This window comes from Coregonus lavaretus (genome assembly GCF_964263955.1).
Source record: "Coregonus lavaretus genome assembly, contig: HAP1_SCAFFOLD_725, whole genome shotgun sequence".
In the NCBI taxonomy this organism is placed as follows: domain Eukaryota; kingdom Metazoa; phylum Chordata; class Actinopteri; order Salmoniformes; family Salmonidae; genus Coregonus; species Coregonus lavaretus.
The window spans coordinates 134,925-153,905 of record NW_028162863.1 but is presented as its reverse complement, the minus strand read 5'-3'; the positions used below and the strand labels follow the sequence as shown (position 1 = coordinate 153,905).

General features: G+C 42.5%; 1 protein-coding gene and 1 long non-coding RNA gene across 2 annotated transcripts in view; both read left to right on the top strand.

Moving 5' to 3' along the window:
• The first annotated feature begins 2,197 nt into the window (after nucleotides 1-2,197).
• Nucleotides 2,198-18,981, top strand: part of LOC311118765 — a 68,957-nt gene continuing 52,173 nt past the window's right edge. Inside the window, exon 1 of the long non-coding RNA XR_014611854.1 lies at nucleotides 2,198-2,229. This is a non-coding gene — a long non-coding RNA (uncharacterized lncRNA). The remainder of the gene's footprint in view (nucleotides 2,230-18,981) is intronic.
• LOC311118757 (NLR family CARD domain-containing protein 3-like) lies at nucleotides 10,498-18,582 on the top strand. The gene is made up of 6 exons (XM_084193540.1): nucleotides 10,498-10,608; nucleotides 10,882-10,966; nucleotides 11,096-11,324; nucleotides 11,724-13,521; nucleotides 15,772-15,956; nucleotides 17,699-18,582. Exons 1-6 carry the CDS (start codon nucleotides 10,541-10,543, stop codon nucleotides 18,223-18,225), a joined length of 2,892 nt encoding a protein of 963 aa, XP_084049666.1. The 5' UTR covers nucleotides 10,498-10,540; the 3' UTR covers nucleotides 18,226-18,582.

Here is an 18,981-nt window from a genome sequence, read left to right as displayed (position 1 = left end):
GTACTCCTTGTATATAGTCTAGTTATTACCTCAACTACCTGGTACCCCTGCACATTGACTCAGTTCTGGTACTCCTTGTATATAGTCTAGTTATTAACTCAACTACCTGGTACCCCTGCACATTGACTCAATACTGGTACTCCTTGTATATAGTCTAGTTATTACCTCAACTACCTGGTACCCCTGCACATTGACTCAGTACTGATACTCCTTGTATATAGTCTAATTATTACCTCAACTACCTGGTACCCCTGCACATTGACTCAGTACTGGTACTCCTTATAGCCTAATTGTTATTATTTCATTGTGTTACTGTTTCCTTTTTTTATTTAGCTAATTTGTCTTACTTTTTAACTGCATTGTTGGGAAAGGGCTCGTTAGTAAGCATTTCACGGTAAAGTGTACAGCTGTTGTATTCGGCGCATGTGAGAAATACAATTTGATTTCATTTGAAGCTCATTGGCAGAAACTAACGGTCGTCTCGTGCCGAACAGCGCATGTTCGGATATTGAAGCACTGTGGCTAGGAAAAACTCCCTGGAAAGGCAGGAACCTAGGAAGAAACCTAGAGAGGAACCAGGCTCTGAGGGGAGGCCAGTCCCCTTCTGGCTGTGCTGGGGGGAGATTATAACAGTACATGGCCATTAAGGCCAGATCGTTGTTCAAGATGTTCAAATGTTCATAGATGACTAGCAGGGTCAAATAATAATCACTGTGGTTATAGAGGTTGCAACAGGTCAGCACCTCAGGAGTAAATGTCATTTTCTCTTTTCATAGCCGAGCATTCAGAGGTCGAGACAGCAGGTGTGGTAGAGAGAGAGAAGGAGAGGGAGAGAGAGAGAGAGAGAGAGAGAGAGAGAGAGAGAGAGAGAGAGAGAGAGAGAGAGAGAGAGAGAGAGAGAGAGAGAGAGAGAGGGAGAGAGAAGGAGAAGGAGAGAGGGAGAGAGAGAGAGAGAGAGAGAGAACAGCAGGTTTGGGACAAGGTATCACGTCCGGTGAACAGGTCAGGTTTCCATAGCCGCAGGCAGACCAGCAGAAACTGGATTAGCAGCACGACAAGGTTGGATGTCCGGTGGACCATGTATCGATACTGATATGATCGAAAGAAAGGGAGCGCTGCTCTCGGATGAGTTTTCTCCATTCAAATCTTTCCTTAACATTATAATTAGTTCCCAATACTGATGACAGATCAGCTCCTAGATAGATATTACCACCTACGGCTGCAAATATTGAGGCGGCTTATTCTAAATCACAGATTTGGCACATCATTGTTCACATGTTAGGCTACACATCATGAAATATATTGAGACAAATTACAGACCGTAGTCTACAAGTAGCAAAATAGAACTCAATGGATTGAACATGAAACGTATTTCTATATGATTGAAATAGGCCTATAGCCTACTGTTTATATTTTAATGCAGTCATCTCGGTTTTCATTTGAAGCATCATTTCATACCTCCCTTGTTTGTATCAATTGCAAAGACATTTGCAACTTTGTATTTGTAGATCAACTTTGTTCTGAATTTATCTGCGGTCACAGAGAGACGGATAAACCATGTGATTCTATGTTTAGCGGAGATCTTCTGTGTATAAAGTGACGCGAGAGGGCAAAAAAGCATCTAACGACGCACTTAGCTGTTCAACGTTAATAACGATGGTTTTGGGAAACAGCTCAGAGATTTAACAATGCTCCTACGAAGGTTTTAATGATGAACTTGGCTTTAAGATGCCCTGGATAAAACCATATGCTAAATGACTAAAATGTTGAACGTAAATGTTTTCTTTGACTGGTTCTGTTTATGTATTACAAATGTAGTTATTTGTTACATTTGACTGTGTACAACCCATATTTGTATTTCTATGAGAGCGAGGCAATCTCTGAAATGAAACCATCAAGTGATTTTAAACAAATACATGTCTGTCATTTTACATCCCATAATTACATAGTGAAAAAACACACCAATCTCTTTCCTAATTTCTTTAAACAATAGAAGCTAATTTACTAACATTTCTGAAAATGGATATATAGCGTTTTGGAATGAAACTCTTGTTTCCCCATCTGAGCTCAGAGTAGATGAGAGATGTAATGTTTGTCTCTGTTGTGTTGAAGCCCAATCAAGCAGGAGAGACCAGCCTCCCCTGTACCCAGCTGTGTGTCCATGAAGAGTGACCGGTCTATGGAACAACCTATAACGTTTAGAGAGGGACACTTTTCTACTGAACAAAGGTAAGAAGAACTCATGGGTCATGGTCAGTGAGTTAAACAACACTGTCTCTAGTCATTTCTTCCCTCCCATTTTCCCATTTATTTTTGTTGTTTTCATAATCCATAGGCTAATCCTATTTTCCATTTTCATAGTCATAAAACAATATTAAACAAACACAACATTCACTTTGAGTGTGTGTGTGTGTGTGTATGTGTGTGTGTGTGTGTGTGTGTCTGTCAGTGTGTGTGTGTGTGTCAGTGACTGTGTGTGCACTCCCTGGATGAGGAGATGTAATCTCTATCCTGATTGCCTAGTCACTTTTACCCCTACCTACATGTACATATTACCTCAATTACCTCAAATACCTGGTACCCTGCACATTGAATCAGTACTCCTTATAGCCTCATTATTACCTCAACTACCTGGTACCCCTGCACATTGACTCAGTACTGGTACTCCTTATAGTCTCATTACTACCTCAACTTCCTGGTACCCTGCACATTGACTCAGTACTCCTTATAGTCTCATTAATACCTCAACTTTTTTTTTTTTTTCTTTCACCTTTATTTAACCAGGTAAGCCAGTTGAGAACAGGTTCTCATTTACAACTGCGACCTGGCCAAGATAAAGCAAAGCAGTGCAATAAAAACAACACAGAGTTACATATGGGGTAAAAAACATAAAGTCAAAAATACAACAGAAAATATATATACAGTGTGTGCAAATGTAGCAAGTTATGGAGGTAAGGCAATAAATAGGCTATAGTGCAAAATAATTACAATAGTATTAACACTGGAATGCTAGATGTGCAAGAGATTATGTGCAAATAGAGATACTGGGGTGCAAAAGAGCAAAATAAATAATAATATAGGGATGAGGTAGTTGGGTGGGCTAATTTCAGATGGGCTGTGTACAGGTGCAGTGATCGGTAAGTTGCTCTGACAACTGATGCTTAAAGTTATTGAGGGAGATAAGAGTCTCCAGCTTCAGAGATTTTTGCAATTCGTTCCAGTCATTGGCAGCAGAGAACTGGAAGGAATGGCGGCCAAAGGAGGTGTTGGCTTTGGGAATGACCAGTGAGATATACCTGCTGGAGCGCAGACTACGGGTGGGTGCTGCTATGGTGACCAATGAGCTAAGATAAGGCGGGGATTTGCCTAGCAGTGATTTATAGATGGCCTGGAGCCAGTGGGTTTGACGACGAACATGGAGTGAGGACCAGCCAACAAGAGCGTACAGGTCACAGTGGTGGGTAGTGTATGGGGCTTTGGAGACAAAACGGATGGCACTGTGATAGACTACATCCAATTTGCTGAGTAGAGTGTTGGAGGCTATTTTGTAAATGACATCGCCGAAGTCAAGGATCGGTAGGATAGTCAGTTTTACGAGGGCATGTTTGGCAGCATGAGTGAAGGAGGCTTTGTTGCAAAATAGGAAGCCGATTCTAGATTTAACTTTGGATTGGAGATTCTTTATGTGAGTCTGGAAGTTGAGTTTACAGTCTACCAGACACCTAGGTATTTGTAGTTGTCCACATACTCTAGGTCAGACCCGTCGAGAGTGGTGATTCTAGTCGGGTGGGCGGGTGCCTGCAGCGTTCAATTGAAAAGCAAGCATTTAGTTTGACTAGTGTTTAAGAGCAGTTGGAGGCTACTGAAGGATTGTTGTATGGCATTGAAGCTCGTTTGGAGGTTTGTTAACACAGTGTCCAATGAAGGGCCAGATGTATACAAAATGGTGTCGTCTGCGTAGAGGTGGATCTGAGAGTCACCAGCAGCAAGAGCGACATCATTGATATACACGGAGAAAAGTGTCGGCCCAAGAATTGAACCCTGTGGCACCCCCATAGAGACTGCCATAGGTCCAGACAACAAGCCCTCCGATTTGACACACTGAACTCTATCTGAGAAGTAGTTGGTGAACCAGGCGAGGCAGTCATTTGAGAAACCAAGGCTATTTAGTCTGCCAATAAGAATGCGGTGGTTGACAGAGTCGAAAGCCTTGGCCAGGTCGATGAAGACGGCTGCACAGTACTGTCTATTATCAATCGCGGTTATAATATCGTTTAGGACCTTGAGCGTGGCTGAAGTGCACCCATGACCAGCTCGGAAACCGGATTGCATAGCGGAGAAGGTACGGTGGTATTCGAAATGGTCGGTGATCTGTTTGTTAACTTGGCTTTCAAATACTTTCGAAAGGCAGGGCAGGATGGATATAGGTCTGTAGCAGTTTGGATCTAGAGTGTCACCCCCTTTGAAGAGGGGGATGACCGCGGCAGCTTTCCAATCTCTGGGGATCTCAGACGTTATGAAAGAGAGGTTGAACAGACTAGTAATAGGGGTTGCGACAATTTCGGCGGCTAGTTTTAGAAAGAAAGGGTCCAGATTGTCTAGCCCAGCTGATTTGTAGGGGTCCAGTTTTTGCAGCGCTTTCAAAACATCAGCTGTCTGAATTTGTGTGAAGGAGAAGCGGGGGGGGGGGGGGGCATGGGCAAGTTGCAGCAGAGGGTGCAGAGTTGGTGGCTGGGGTAGTGGTAGCCAGATGGAAAGCATGGCCAGCTGTAGCAAAATGCTTGTTGAAATTCTCGATTATTGTAGATTTATCGGTGGTGATAGTGTTTCCTAGCCTCAGTGCAGTGGGCAGCTGGGAGGAAGTGCTCTTATTCTCCATGGACTTTACAGTGTCCCAAAACTTTTTGGAGTTAGTGCTACAGGATGCAAATTTCTGTTTGAAAAAGTTAGCCTTTGCTTTCCTGACTGCTTGTGTATATTGGTTCCTAACTTCCCTGAAAAGTTGCATATCGCGGGGGCTATTTGATGCTAATGCTGTACGCCACAGGATGTTTTTGTGCTGGTCAAGGGCAGTCAAGTCTGAGGAGAACCAGGGGCTATATCGGTTCTTAGTTCTGTATTTTTTGAATGGGGCATGTTTATTTAAGATTGAGAGGAAATTACTTTTAAGGAACAACCAGGCATCCTCTACTGACGGAATGAGATCTATATCCATCCAGGATACCTGTGCCAGGTCAATTAGGAAGGCCTGCTCGCTAAAGTGTTTTAGGGAGCGTTTGACAGTGATGAGGGGTGGTCGTTTGACCGCGGACCCGTTACGGACGCAGGCAATAAGGCAGTGATCGCTGAGATCCTGGTTGAAGACAGCTGAGGTGTATTTAGAGGGTATGTTAGTCAGGATGATATCTATGAGGGTACCCATGTTTACGGATTTAGGGTTGTACCTGGTAGGTTCGTTGATAATTTGCGTGAGGTTGAGGGCATCTAGCTTGGATTGTAGGATGGCTGGGGTATTAAGCATATCCCAATTTAGGTCACCAAGCAGTACAAACTCTGAGGATAAATGGGGGGCAATCAATTCACATATGGTGTCCAGGGCACAGCTGGGGGCTGAGGGGGGTCTGTAGCAAGCAGCAACAGTGAGAGACTTATTTCTGGAAAGGTGGATTTTTAGAAGTAGAAGCTCAAACTGTTTGGGCACAGACCTGGATAGTATGATAGAGCTCTGCAGGCTATCTCTACAGTAGATTGCAACTCCACCCCCTTTGGCAGTTCTATCTAGACGGAAAATGTTATAGTTGGGGATGGAAATTTCAGAATTTTTGGTGGCCTTCCTGAGCCAGGATTCAGACACTGCTAGAACATCAGGGTTGGCAGAGTGTGCTAACACAGTGAATAACTCAAACTTAGGAAGTAGACTTCTGATATTTATGTGCAAGAAACCAAGACTTTTGCGATTACAGAAGTCAGCAAATGATAGCGCCTGGGGAGTAGGAGTGATACTGAGGGCTGCAGGGCCTGGGTTAGCCTCTACATCACCAGAGGAACAGAGGAGGACTAGAATAAGGATACGGCTAAAGGCTTTAACAACTGGTCTTCTAGTGCGTTGGGTACATAGAATAAAGGGGGCAGATTTCCGGGTGTTATAGAAAAGATTCAGGGCATTATGTACAGACAAGGATATGGAAGGATATGAGTAAAGTGGAGGTAAACCTAAGCGTTGGGTAACAATGAAAGAGATAGCATCGCTGGAGGCATCAATTGAGTCGGTCTCCGCGTGTATAGGGGGAGGGACAAAGGAGCTACCTAAGGCAGGTTTAGCTAGGCTGGGGGGTCTACAGTGAAATAGTACAATTAGAAATAACCGAAACAACAATAAACTAACCATGTTTGGGCTGAGGCTAAACATAAACAGGATGTAGTACCGTAAAAAGGAACAGTCCAGCAGACATCAGTTGTATAGCTGAGTTATCATAAGGTCCGGTGGTAAAGCACTAGTGAGTAAGAGGCCACGGCTAGCATGTGCTAGCGGGCCGGGGCTAGCAGATGGAATCTTCGTGGTTAACGTCGTAACCACATCAGACGATTTCGTCGGCAGACCAGTCGTGTAGGATCGGCGGGGCTCCGTGTCAACACTAGGTGGTCCCGTCCGGTTGACAGAGAGGTAGATAGCCGGGAGATGGGCCTAGCTCAGGATGATTAGCCAGACCACAGCGTCCGTTTTGTTGTAGCCAGCTGGTAGCGATGAATCCGGAGTTAAAGGTCCAGTGATTCAGTGATTCCGGCGGAAAAACTGATATGTTCTGGGTCGATAACGCGCTGTGCAGACTGGCCGAATATCCGGTGATTCATGTCCAGTGATTAAAATTAATCCCGCAGAAAAAAAATCAAATGTTCTGGGTGAAATACTGCTAGCTGTGGCTAATAGCAAGTAGCTAGTTAGCTGGCTAGCTAGTTTCAACTGGAGATTCTAGATTCTAGATAAAGGTAAGTCAATAATAGAATCCGTTCCACATTGAGTGAGGCGGGTTGCAGGAAAGTATATTTTGTAGAAGGATGAAAAGTCTGATAGGGAAATATGTACGAAAAATACAGAAAAATAGGGTATTTACAGGCTATTTACAGACATGCGACAAAAACAGAACTGCACTACTACGCTACCTGGTACCCCTGCACATTGACTCAGTACTGGTACTCCTTGTATATAGTCTAGTTACTACCTCAACTACCTGGTACCCCTGCACATTGACTCAGTACTGGTACTCCTTGTATATAGTCTAGTTATTACCTCAACTACCTGGTACCCTGCACATTCACTCAGTACTGGTACTCCTTATATATAGTCTAGTTACTACCTCAACTACCTGGTACCCCTGCACATTGACTCAGTACTCCTTATAGCCTCATTACTACCTCAACTACCTGGTACCCCTGCACATTGACTCAGTACTCCTTATAGCCTCATTACTACCTCAACTTCCTGGTACCCCTGCACATTGACTCAGTACTGGTACTCCTTATAGCCTCATTACTACCTCAACTTCCTGGTACCCCTGCACATTGACTCAGTACTCCTTATAGCCTCATTACTACCTCAACTTCCTGGTACCCCTGCACATTGACTCAGTAATGGTACTCCTTATAGCCTCATTACTACCTCAACTTCCTGGTACCCCTGCACATTGACTCAGTACTGGTACTCCTTATAGCCTCATTACTACCTCAACTTCCTGGTACCCCTGCACATTGACTCAGTACTCCTTATAGCCTCATTAATACCTCAACTTCCTGGTACCATGCACATTGACTCAGTACTCCTTATAGTGTCATTACTACCTCAACTTCCTGGTATCCCTGCACATTGACTCAGTACTCCTTATAGCCTCATTACTACCTCAACTTCCCGATACCCCTGCACATTGACTCAGTACTGGTACTCTTTATAGCCTCATTACTACCTCAACTAACTGGTACCCCTGCACATTGACTCAGTACTCCTTATAGCCTCATTACTACCTCAACTTCCTGGTACCCCTGCACATTGACTCAGTACTCCTTATAGCCTCATTACTACCTCAACTTCCTGGTACCCCTGCACATTGACTCAGTACTGGTACTCCTTATAGCCTCATTACTACCTCAACTACGTGGTACCCCTGCATATTGACTCAGTACTCCTTATAGCCTCATTACTACCTCAACTTCCTGGTACCCTGCACATTGACTCAGTACTCCTTATAGTCTCATTACTACCTCAACTTCCTGGTATCCCTGCACATTGACTCAGCACTCCTTATAGCCTCATTACTACCTCAACTTCCTGGTACCCCTGCACATTGACTCAGTACTGGTACTCCTTATATCCTCATTATTGTTATTTTATTATGTTACTATTTCCTTTTTTTATTTAGCTAATTTTTGTGACTTTTTAACTCTGCATTGTTGGGAAAGGGCTCGTAAGTAAGCATTTCACGGTAAAGTTTACCACTGTTGTATTCGGCGCATGTGAGAAATACAATTTGATTTGATTTGAAGCTCATGCGCAGAAATACGTCATTGGGTCTAATGGTCGTCTTGTGCCGAACTGCACATGTGCAGGCCGTCAAATCAAAGTCACTCCTTCGATATAAAGTTGTTTTTGACTAACATGAAAATGTGTCAGTTTGTTAAACTACTTAAGACAGAACATTTTCCAAATTAACAACTAAGGAAGTCATTTTTACCTCTCATTGACTTCTCAAACCACAAACCCTGGCCTGGTCTGCATATGTATTCTCAGAAGACATTTTTTACATCAGCAGTTGTCACAAAGTGCTTATATAGAAACCCAGTCTAAAACCACAAAGAGCAAGCAATGCAGATGTAGAAGCACGGTGGCTAGGAAAAACTCCCTAGAAAGGCAGGAACCTATGAAGAAACCTAGAGAGGAACCAGGCTCTGAGGGGAGGCAAGTCCTCTTCTGGCTGTGCTGGGGGGAGATTATAAGAGTACATGGCCATTAAGGCCAAATGGTTCTTCAAGATTTTCAAATGTTCATGACCAGCAGCGTCAAATGATAATCACTGTGGTTATAGAGGGTGCAACACGTCAGCACCTCAGGAGTAAATGTCATTTGGCTTTTCATAGCCGAGCATTCAGAGGTCGAGACAGCAGGTGTTGTAGAGAGAGATAAGGAGAGGGAGAGAGAGAGAGAGAGAGAGGGGCGAAACAGCAGGTTCGGGACAAGATCGCACGTCCGGTGAACAGGTCAGAGTTCCATATCCGCAGGCAGACCAGCAGAAACTGGATCAGGAGCATGACAAGGTATCACGTCCGGTGGAGCATGTGTCGATACTGATAGGATCAAAAGAAAGGGACCGCTGCTCTCGGATCAGTTTTGTCCATTCAAATCTTTCCATAACATTATAATTATTTCACAATGCTGACCACGGATCAGCTTCTAGAAAGATATTACTACCTACGGCTGCAAAAATTGAGGTAGTTTATTCTAATGCTTACACAATAAAAATGCACTAAATCACAGATTTGGCACATCATTGGGCACATGTTAGGCTACACATCATGAAATATATTGAGACAATTTACAGACAGTAGCCTACAAGTAGCAAAATAAAACTAAATATATTGAACATGGAATATATTTCAATATGATTGAAATAGGCCTGTAGCCTACTGTTTATATTTTAATGCAGTCATCTTGGTTTTCATTTGAACCAAATGTGTGTACTTCCCTTGTTTGAATCAATTGCAAAGACATTGGCAACTTTGTATTTGTACCAAACTTTGTTCTGAATTTATCGGTGGTCAAAAAGAGACGGATAAACCATGTGATCTACAAGTGGTCTGAGGCAGGTGTTAGAATATGAGCGTTTTCAAGTGCAACGTTAATAACGATGTTTTTGGGAAACAGCTCAGAGATTTAACAATGCTCCTACGAAGGTTCTAATGATGAACTTGGCCTTAAAATGCTTTTGGTAATCCGGACCCTGAATAAAAAACATCTGCTAAATGTTAAATGACTAAATGACTAAAAAATTTAATGTAAATGTTTTACATACAGATCTCATATTACTGTATTTATTATTATTTTTTAAATATATTTAAATATTGATGTCACAAGTGTATCATTTGTACAGTTCTTTATTAAAAATGTAGTTATTTGTTACATTTAACTGTGTAAAATCTATTAGTACTACTTATTTCTCTGAGAGTGAGGCAGATATATAGCATTTTACAAAAGAAACACATTATTTGTCTCTGAAATGAAACCATCAAGTGATGGATTTTAAACAAATACATGTCTGTCATCGAACAACCCCATGCCATGATTAGATATTGAAAAAACACACCAATCTCTTGAATAATGTCTTTAAACAATAAAAGCTAATTTACCAACATTTCTGAAAATAGCGTTTTAGAATGAAACTCTTGTTTCCCCATCTGAGCTCAGAGTAGATGAGAGACGTAATGTTTGTCTCTGTTGTGTTGAAGTTCAATCAAGCAGGAGAGACCAGCCTCCCCTGTACCCAGCTGTGTGTCCATGAAGAGTGACCGGTGTATGGTTCTACCTATAGAGTTCAGAGAGGGAGACTTTTCTACTGAACAAAGGTAAGAAGAACTCATGGGTCATGGTCAGTGAGTTAAACAACACTGTCTCTAGTAATTTCTCCTCTCCCATTTTACCATTTATTTTGGTTGTTTTCATAATCCATAGGCTAAACCTTTTTTCCATTGTCATAGTCCTGAAACAATATTAAACAAACACTACATTCCCTCCGTGTGTGTGTGTGTGTGTGTGTGTGTGTGTGTGTGTGTGTGTGTGTGTGTGTGTGTGTGTGCACTCCCTGGATGAGGAAATGTAATCTCATGTTTTGTCCACAGAAACCAACAGGAGAGATCAGAGTCAGAGATTCTCAGTGGTCAGTCTTCCCAGAGTCATCAAACAGACCTGGCCTCCATATTCAGTGTATGTGGTCCTGTTATGTACATTTGTTTTTGTTTACCTCAAGTAAAGTTGATCTGTCAATCATTCATTAATATGTTAATGAGAAAGCATTTAGTCTCTTGCTTAACTTATTTACTTGATTTATTTCAGTTGCTTGAAGAGAATATTATGACATTTGTGAAGAACGAGCTGAAGATGTTCAAGAGGATTCTTTGTCCAGAACTCCCAGAAGGCTTCGAGAGTCAGAAGCAGGATAAGGAAGTGGTGCATGCTGAAGATGAGAAGCAGGAGAGCAGTGCCAGAGAGGGGGCTCTGAAGATCACACTGCACGTCCTGAGGAAAATGAACCAGAAGGAGCTTGCTGACACACTGGAGAAAAGTAAGAGCTGTCTGCCTCATGTTGAATGCTGTTTTATAACAAACATTTAAAAGCTGTAGCTAAAGTACAGCTAAAGTAGCTGTGTAACTCGATGATATTGTAGCAGCCTTAACACAACACCTAGTGACCTCATCAAGTAGCAGAAGAATGTGTTGTGAGAGAGAGAGAGAGAGAGAGAGAGAGAGAGAGAGAGAGAGAGAGAGAGAGAGAGAGAGAGAGAGCGAATACCAATAATAATATAATCAGTCACACCAGTCTGTAATGCATTATGAAAACATTTACACATTTATACAGTCAGTTAAGCGAAAAAATTATTATAATTTAAAATGTCATAACAGTCCTAGAATACTGTAGGCTTTAAAACATACATAATATTAATATCCTCTGTGTTATTTCTAGATTCAGATGAGCTTGCTGTGATTTGCCAACGTGAACTCAAATCTAATCTAAAGAAGAAGTTTCAATGTGTATTTGAGGGGATCGCTAAACAAGGAAACCCAACACTTCTCAATAAGATCTACACAGAGCTCTACATCACAGAGGGTGGAACAGGAGAGGTCAATAATGAACATGAGCTGAGACAGATTGAGACAACAACCAGGAAACAAGCAAGACCAGAGACTGCAGTCAAATGTAACGACATCTTCAAACCCATAACTGGACAAGACAAACTTATCAGAACTGTGCTGACAAAGGGAGTCGCTGGCATTGGAAAAACAGTCTCTGTGCAGAAGTTCATTCTCGACTGGGCTGAAGGAAAAGCAAATCAGGATGTCCAATTTGTATTTTCATTCCCTTTTCGGGAGCTGAATTTGATGAACAGGGAAAAACACACTTTGATTGAACTTCTCAATCACTTCTCAAAGGAAACCACAGAATCAAGAATCTCCAACTACGACAAGTACAAAGTTCTGTTCATCTTTGATGGTCTGGATGAGTGCCGACTGCCCCTAGACTTCCAGAAGAACAAGATCTGTTGTGACGTCACAAAGTCAACCTCAGTGGATGTTCTGCTGACAAATCTCATCAAGGGAAATCTGCTTCCCTCTGCTCTCCTCTGGATAACCACCCGACCTGCAGCAGCCAATAAGATCCCTTCAGGGTGTGTTGACCAGGTGACAGAGGTACGAGGGTTCAATGACCCACAGAAGGAGGAGTACTTCAGGAAGAGATTCAGTGATGAGGACCTGGCCAACAGAATCATCTCACACATAAAGACATCAAGGAGCCTCTACATCATGTGCCACATTCCAGTCTTCTGTTGGATTTCTGCAATAGTCCTTGAACACATGCTGAAACATAAGAGAAAAGAGATGCCCAAGACTCTGACTGAGATGTACTCACACCTTGTGGAGTTTCATACCAAACAGAAGAATGAAAAGTATCTTGGGAAAGAAGAGACAGGTCCACACTGGAATAAAGAGAGCATTCTGTCACTGGGAAAACTGGCTTTTCAACAGCTTGTGAAGGGCAATCTGATTTTCTATGAAGAAGACCTGAAAGAGGCTGGCATTGATGTCAAAGAAGCATCAGTGTACTCAGGATTGTGCACACAGCTCTTTAAAGAGGAATGTGGGCTGTACCAGGACAAGGTGTACTGCTTCGTGCATCTGAGCATTCAGGAGTTTCTGGCTGCTGTATATGTGTTCCTCTCATTCATCAACAACAATGAGAATCTAATGGCCAAACCTCAATCAACGTCCAGCAACTTTTCTGTGAGGATCAGACACAAGCATAAAGTTACTTTCTACAAGAGTGCTGTGGATAAAGCCTTAGAAAGTGAGACGGGAAACCTGGACCTTTTCCTCTGCTTCCTTCTGGGCCTCTCACTGGAGTCCAATCAGAAGCACTTACGAGGTCTACTGACAAAGACAAGAAGCAGCTCACAGAGCCATGAAGAAACAGTCAAGTACATCAAGGAGAAGATCAGGGAGAATCCCTCTCCAGAGAGGTGCATCAATCTGTTCCACTGTCTGAATGAACTGAATGACCATTCTCTAGTGGAGGAGATCCAAAGCTACCTGAGATCAGGAAGTCTCTCAGAAGAAGAACTGTCACCTGCACAGTGGTCAGCTCTGGTCTTTGTATTGCTGACTTCAGAAAAGGAGCTGGATGTGTTTGACCTGAAGAAATACTCCAGATCAGAGGAAGGTCTTTTGAGGCTGCTGCCAGTGGTCAAAGCCTCCAGAGCTGCTCTGTGAGTACATTTATTTTTATTTTATTTCACCTTTATTTAACCAGGTAAACCAGTTGAGAACAAGTTCTCATTTACAACTGCGACCTGGCCAAGATAAAGCAAAGCAGTGCGATAAAAACAACAACACAGAGATACATATGGGGTAAAACAAAACAAAGTCAAAAATACAACATAAATACATATATATACATTGTTTTCAAATGTAGCAAGTTATGGAGGTAAGGCAATAAATAGGCTATAGTGCAAAATAATTACAATTAGTATTAACACTGGAATGATAGATGTGCAAGAGATGATGTGCAAATAGAGATACTGGGGTACAAATGAGCAAAATAAATAACAATATAGGGATGAGGTAGTTGGGCGGGCTAATTTCAGTACATAAAATGACTTTTAAGTACTAATCATCAGGAAGAAATATTCAGTTTAGAGAAATATATGTATTATTGAAAAACATATTGAATCAGTGCATTGATGTTCACATTAGTATAACAATATGACCATACAATTCCAGGAGACGGAAGATGAATCTATATGTTGTTTGAGAGAATAACCCAAATGCATCTGCCATTGTCCTTCTACACTACTGGTGTTATATTAACAGTGTGTTTGTGAAATCATGATGATCTCTTTGCAGGCTGTCAGGCTGTGGAGTCACCGAGAAAGGCTGTGCTTCTCTGGTCTCAGCTCTGAAGTCAAACCCCTCACACCTGAGAGAGCTTGATCTGAGTAACAATGACCTGAAGGATTCAGGAGTGAAGCTGCTCTCTGCTGTCCTGGGCAATCCCCACTGTAAACTGGAGACTCTGAGGTCAGTATTCCTGTAGTTGATCAACAAGTGATAACTGTTCACCAGATCCACATGTGTTTACCAGGCACACATAGTCCACACCATATGTGTTTGGACAGTGAAGCTTTCAGTTTTAAATTTGGTGCTCTGCTCCAGCAATTTGGATTTGAGATAAAATGTTTCATATTAGGTGACAGTATATAATGTCACCTTTTATTTGAGGATATTTTCATACATATCTGTGTTACTGTTTAAAAATGAAATCACTTCATGTTCTATTTCTCCCATTTGTTTATGTCGTAATAATTTGGACATATTCACTTATATTGTATTAAAGTTGTCATAAGTTTAGTATTTGGTCCCATATTCCTTACCTGCAGTGATTACATCAAGCTTGTGGTTCTACAAACTTGTTGAATACATTTGCAGTTTGTCTTAGTTGTGTTTTGGATGATGTTTTTCCCAATAGAAACTGAATGGTGAATAATGTCCTGTCATTTTGGAGTCACTTCACTTGTATTGTCAGTAAGAATAGAAGATGTTTCTGAACACTTCTACGTTCATGTGGATGCTACCATGATTATGAATAATCATGAATGAATTGTGAATGATGATGAATGAGAAAGTTACAGAGGAACAAGGATCATACCCCCTCTGTTATTGGTAATGGTGAGAGGTTAGCATGTTTGTTGTAGCTTCTGTAACTTTCTCACTCATTATTATTCATGATTCATTCATGATTTTTCTTAATCATGTCATCATCAGGATTAATTTAGTAGTGTTTAGAAACATGTTATCTACTCTCTTAGACAGAAGATTACTCCAGTCATCATCCACCATTCAGTTACTATCGGGCAAAACATAACCCAAAACACAACCAAAACAAACTGCAAATGCAACCAACGAGTTTGGGACCAAATACTAAACTTTTGACTACATTAATACACTGTAAGTGAATTGGTCAAAATACGTATGACTTCTTCAAATGGGGGGACTAGATACATAAAGTACTTTCATTTCTAAATGGTAAAACAGATATGTATTAAAATACCCTAAAATAAAAGGTGACATTATATACTGTCACCTCACATGAAACATTTGATTTCAAATCCACAATGCTGGAGTATAGAGCCACATTTAAAATGTTATCTTCACTGTCAAAATAGATATGGTGTGGACTGTATACTCAATACAATCTAAATCTGATACCTCACTGTCTGTCTTTTGACTGATACTGCTTTTTAAACTGCTCTGGTCAGTCTACTCAAATATTTGTACTATACATGTTTCTCTTTACAAGCAATATTATGATAATTTCTAATAATGATACATTCATTTATGAATAGATATGACAGGTTTCAGGACACTGATGTATCTTAATATGTAGAAAAAATATACTGCCACTATTTTCACCACCAAAGAACAGCAGTGTGGTTTTAATATGATTTGACTCTTTGCAGGCTGTCAGGCTGTCTAGTCACAGAGGAAGGCTGTGCTTCTCTGATCTCAGCTCTGAAGTCAAACCCCTCACACCTGAGAGAGCTGGACCTGAGCTACAATCACCCAGGAGACTCAGGAGTCAGACTGCTCTCTGCTGGACTGGAGGATCCACACTGCAGACTGGAGAAACTCAAGTATGTAGAGGGTTTATGTCAATGTTCATATCAGACATGTTGGAGTTATCAGGCTAGTTAAGACAAACATTCTTACCACCACTTGGACTAAGTTATATGCTGACCGTGTGTGTGTGTGTGTGTCCAGTGTGTGTCTGTGTGTGTCCAGTGTGTGTGTGTGTGTCGTGTGTGTGTGTGTTTGTCCAGTGTGTGTGTGTGTGTGTCCAGTGTGTGTGTGTGTGCACGTGTATCAGTACACACACTGGACACACACACACACTGGACACACATACACACTGGACACACACACAAACACTGGACACACACACACACACACATACACACAAAGGACACACACACACAAAGGACGCACACACACACACACACACACTGGACAAACACACACACTGGACACACACACACACTGGACACACACACACTCACACTGGACACACACACACACACACACTAGACATACACACACACACTGGGCACACACACACAATGGACACACACACACACACACTGGACACACACGCAGACACACACACACTGGACACACACGCACACACACACACACTGGACACACACACACACACTGGACACACACACAAACACAAAAACACACAGGACACACACAAACACACAGACTTACTCACACTGGACACACACACACACACACACACACACCGTAAACACACACACTGGACACATACACACAAAGGACAAAAACACACAGACTTACTCACACTGGACACACAGACACACACACACACACACACACACACACTGGACACACACATACACTGGACACACACACAAACACGACACACACACCCACACACACACTAGACATACACACACACTGGACACACATACACACACTGGACAAACACACACACACACACACACTGGACACACACACACACACACACACACTGGACACATACACACTGGACACACACACACACTGGACAAACACACTGAACACACACACACACACACACACTGGACACACACACACACACACACACACACATACTGGACACACACTGGACACACACTGGACACACACACACTTGACATACACACACACACTGGACAGACACCCGACACACACACACACTGGACACACACTGGACACACACTGGACACACACACACTTGGACAAATGTATATACTGACTGTGTGTGTGTGTGTGTGTGTGTGTGTGTGTGTGTGTGTGTGTGTGTGTGTGTGTGTGTGTGTGTGTGTCCCTCAATGACTGTCTGTTCTTCTGCTTACTGCTACAGTGTGGAACATGGTGGAGAGAACACAATGAAACCTGGACTTAGAAAATGTGAGTGTTGACTGCTGTGAAGAATATGACTAAGAATAAGTCTTAATTCAAGTGAAGTCAAAGTCAAAGACCACCATCATTACTTACTTGGTCATATTAAATATCAGCTGTAGTTCTACAGAAGCAGAAATCAGGGACACCAAAGTTTACAAAGAGTTGCTATGACTGTGTGTGTGTGTGTATGTGTGTGTGATCAGTGTAAGTGTGTGTGTGTGTGTGTTCAGGATGTGTGTGTGTGTGTGTAATTAATGGGAATAAGTTTGTTTTATATTACCATACAGTATAACATATGATCATTCAACAAGTCTCAAGTTACCTTAACTTCTCCTTTTGATACCTAGAAACATCTACAATAAATGAATTAGTGAAAAGTGAGTTAACATTCTAATGTGAATGATGATGATTTCTAATATTGTGTCTGGTTTTATCCATCAGATGTCTGTGATCTCACACTGGACCCAAACACAGTAAACAGATTCCTCTCTCTGTCTGAGGAGAACAGAAAGGTGACATGTAGGAGAGAGGAGCAGCCGTATCCTGATCACCCAGAGAGATTTGAGGTCTGGCCTCAGGTGCTGTGTAGAGAGGGTCTGACTGGGCGCTGTTACTGGGAGGTAGAGTGGAGTGGGAGTTGGGCTGGTATAGGAGTGACATATAAAGGAATCAGTAGGAGAGGAGGGGGTAGTGACTGTATGATTGGATGTAATGACAAGTCCTGGAGTCTGTTCTGCTCTGACAACCGTTACTCTGCCTGTCACAATAATAAGTCCACTATCATAGACGTCCCCTCCTCCAGCTCCCACAGAGTAGGAGTGTATCTGGACTGGCCAGCCGGCACTCTGTCCTTCTACAGAGTCTCCTCTGACACACTGACCCACCTGAACACATTCCACTCCACATTCACTGAGTCCCTCTATCCAGGGTTTTGGGTTTATGATGTTGACTCCTCAGTGTCCCTGTAAATAATAACCATGGTAACACTGACACACACACACACACACTGGACACACACTGGACACACACACACCCACTGGACACACACTGGACACACACACACGCTGGACACAAACACTGGATACACACACACACACACTGGACACAAACAAACACACACACACACACACACACACACTGGACAAACACAAACACTGGACACACTCACACTGGACATACATACACACACACTGGACACACACACACACTGTACACACACACACACACTGAACACTCACACTGGACACACACACACACACACTGGACACACACACACACACACTGGACACACACACACTGGACACACACACACACTGGACACACACACCCACACACACTGGACAAACAAACACACACACACACTGGACACACACACACTGGACACACTCACTCTGGACACACACACACACTGGACACACACACACACACACACACACACACACACACACCAGACAAACACACATACATACACTGGACACACACATACACACACTAGACATACACACACACACACACACACACACACACACACTGGACACACACACACACACTGGACACACACACACAAACACACACACACACACACACACACTGGACACACACACACACACACACTGGACACACACACACACACTGAACACACATACACACACACACACTGGACACACACACACACTGGACACACACACACACACTGGACACACACACACACACTGGACACACAC

Coding starts and splice junctions, on each gene's coding strand:
- LOC311118757 (XM_084193540.1), top strand. CDS start 10,541: ATGAAGAGTGACCGGTGTATGGTTCTACCTATAGAGTTCAGAGAGGGA. Junction 10,967..11,095: donor ACCTGGCCTCCATATTCAGT/GTATGTGGTCCT, acceptor GATTTATTTCAG/TTGCTTGAAGAGAATATTAT. Junction 11,325..11,723: donor TGCTGACACACTGGAGAAAA/GTAAGAGCTGTC, acceptor TGTTATTTCTAG/ATTCAGATGAGCTTGCTGTG.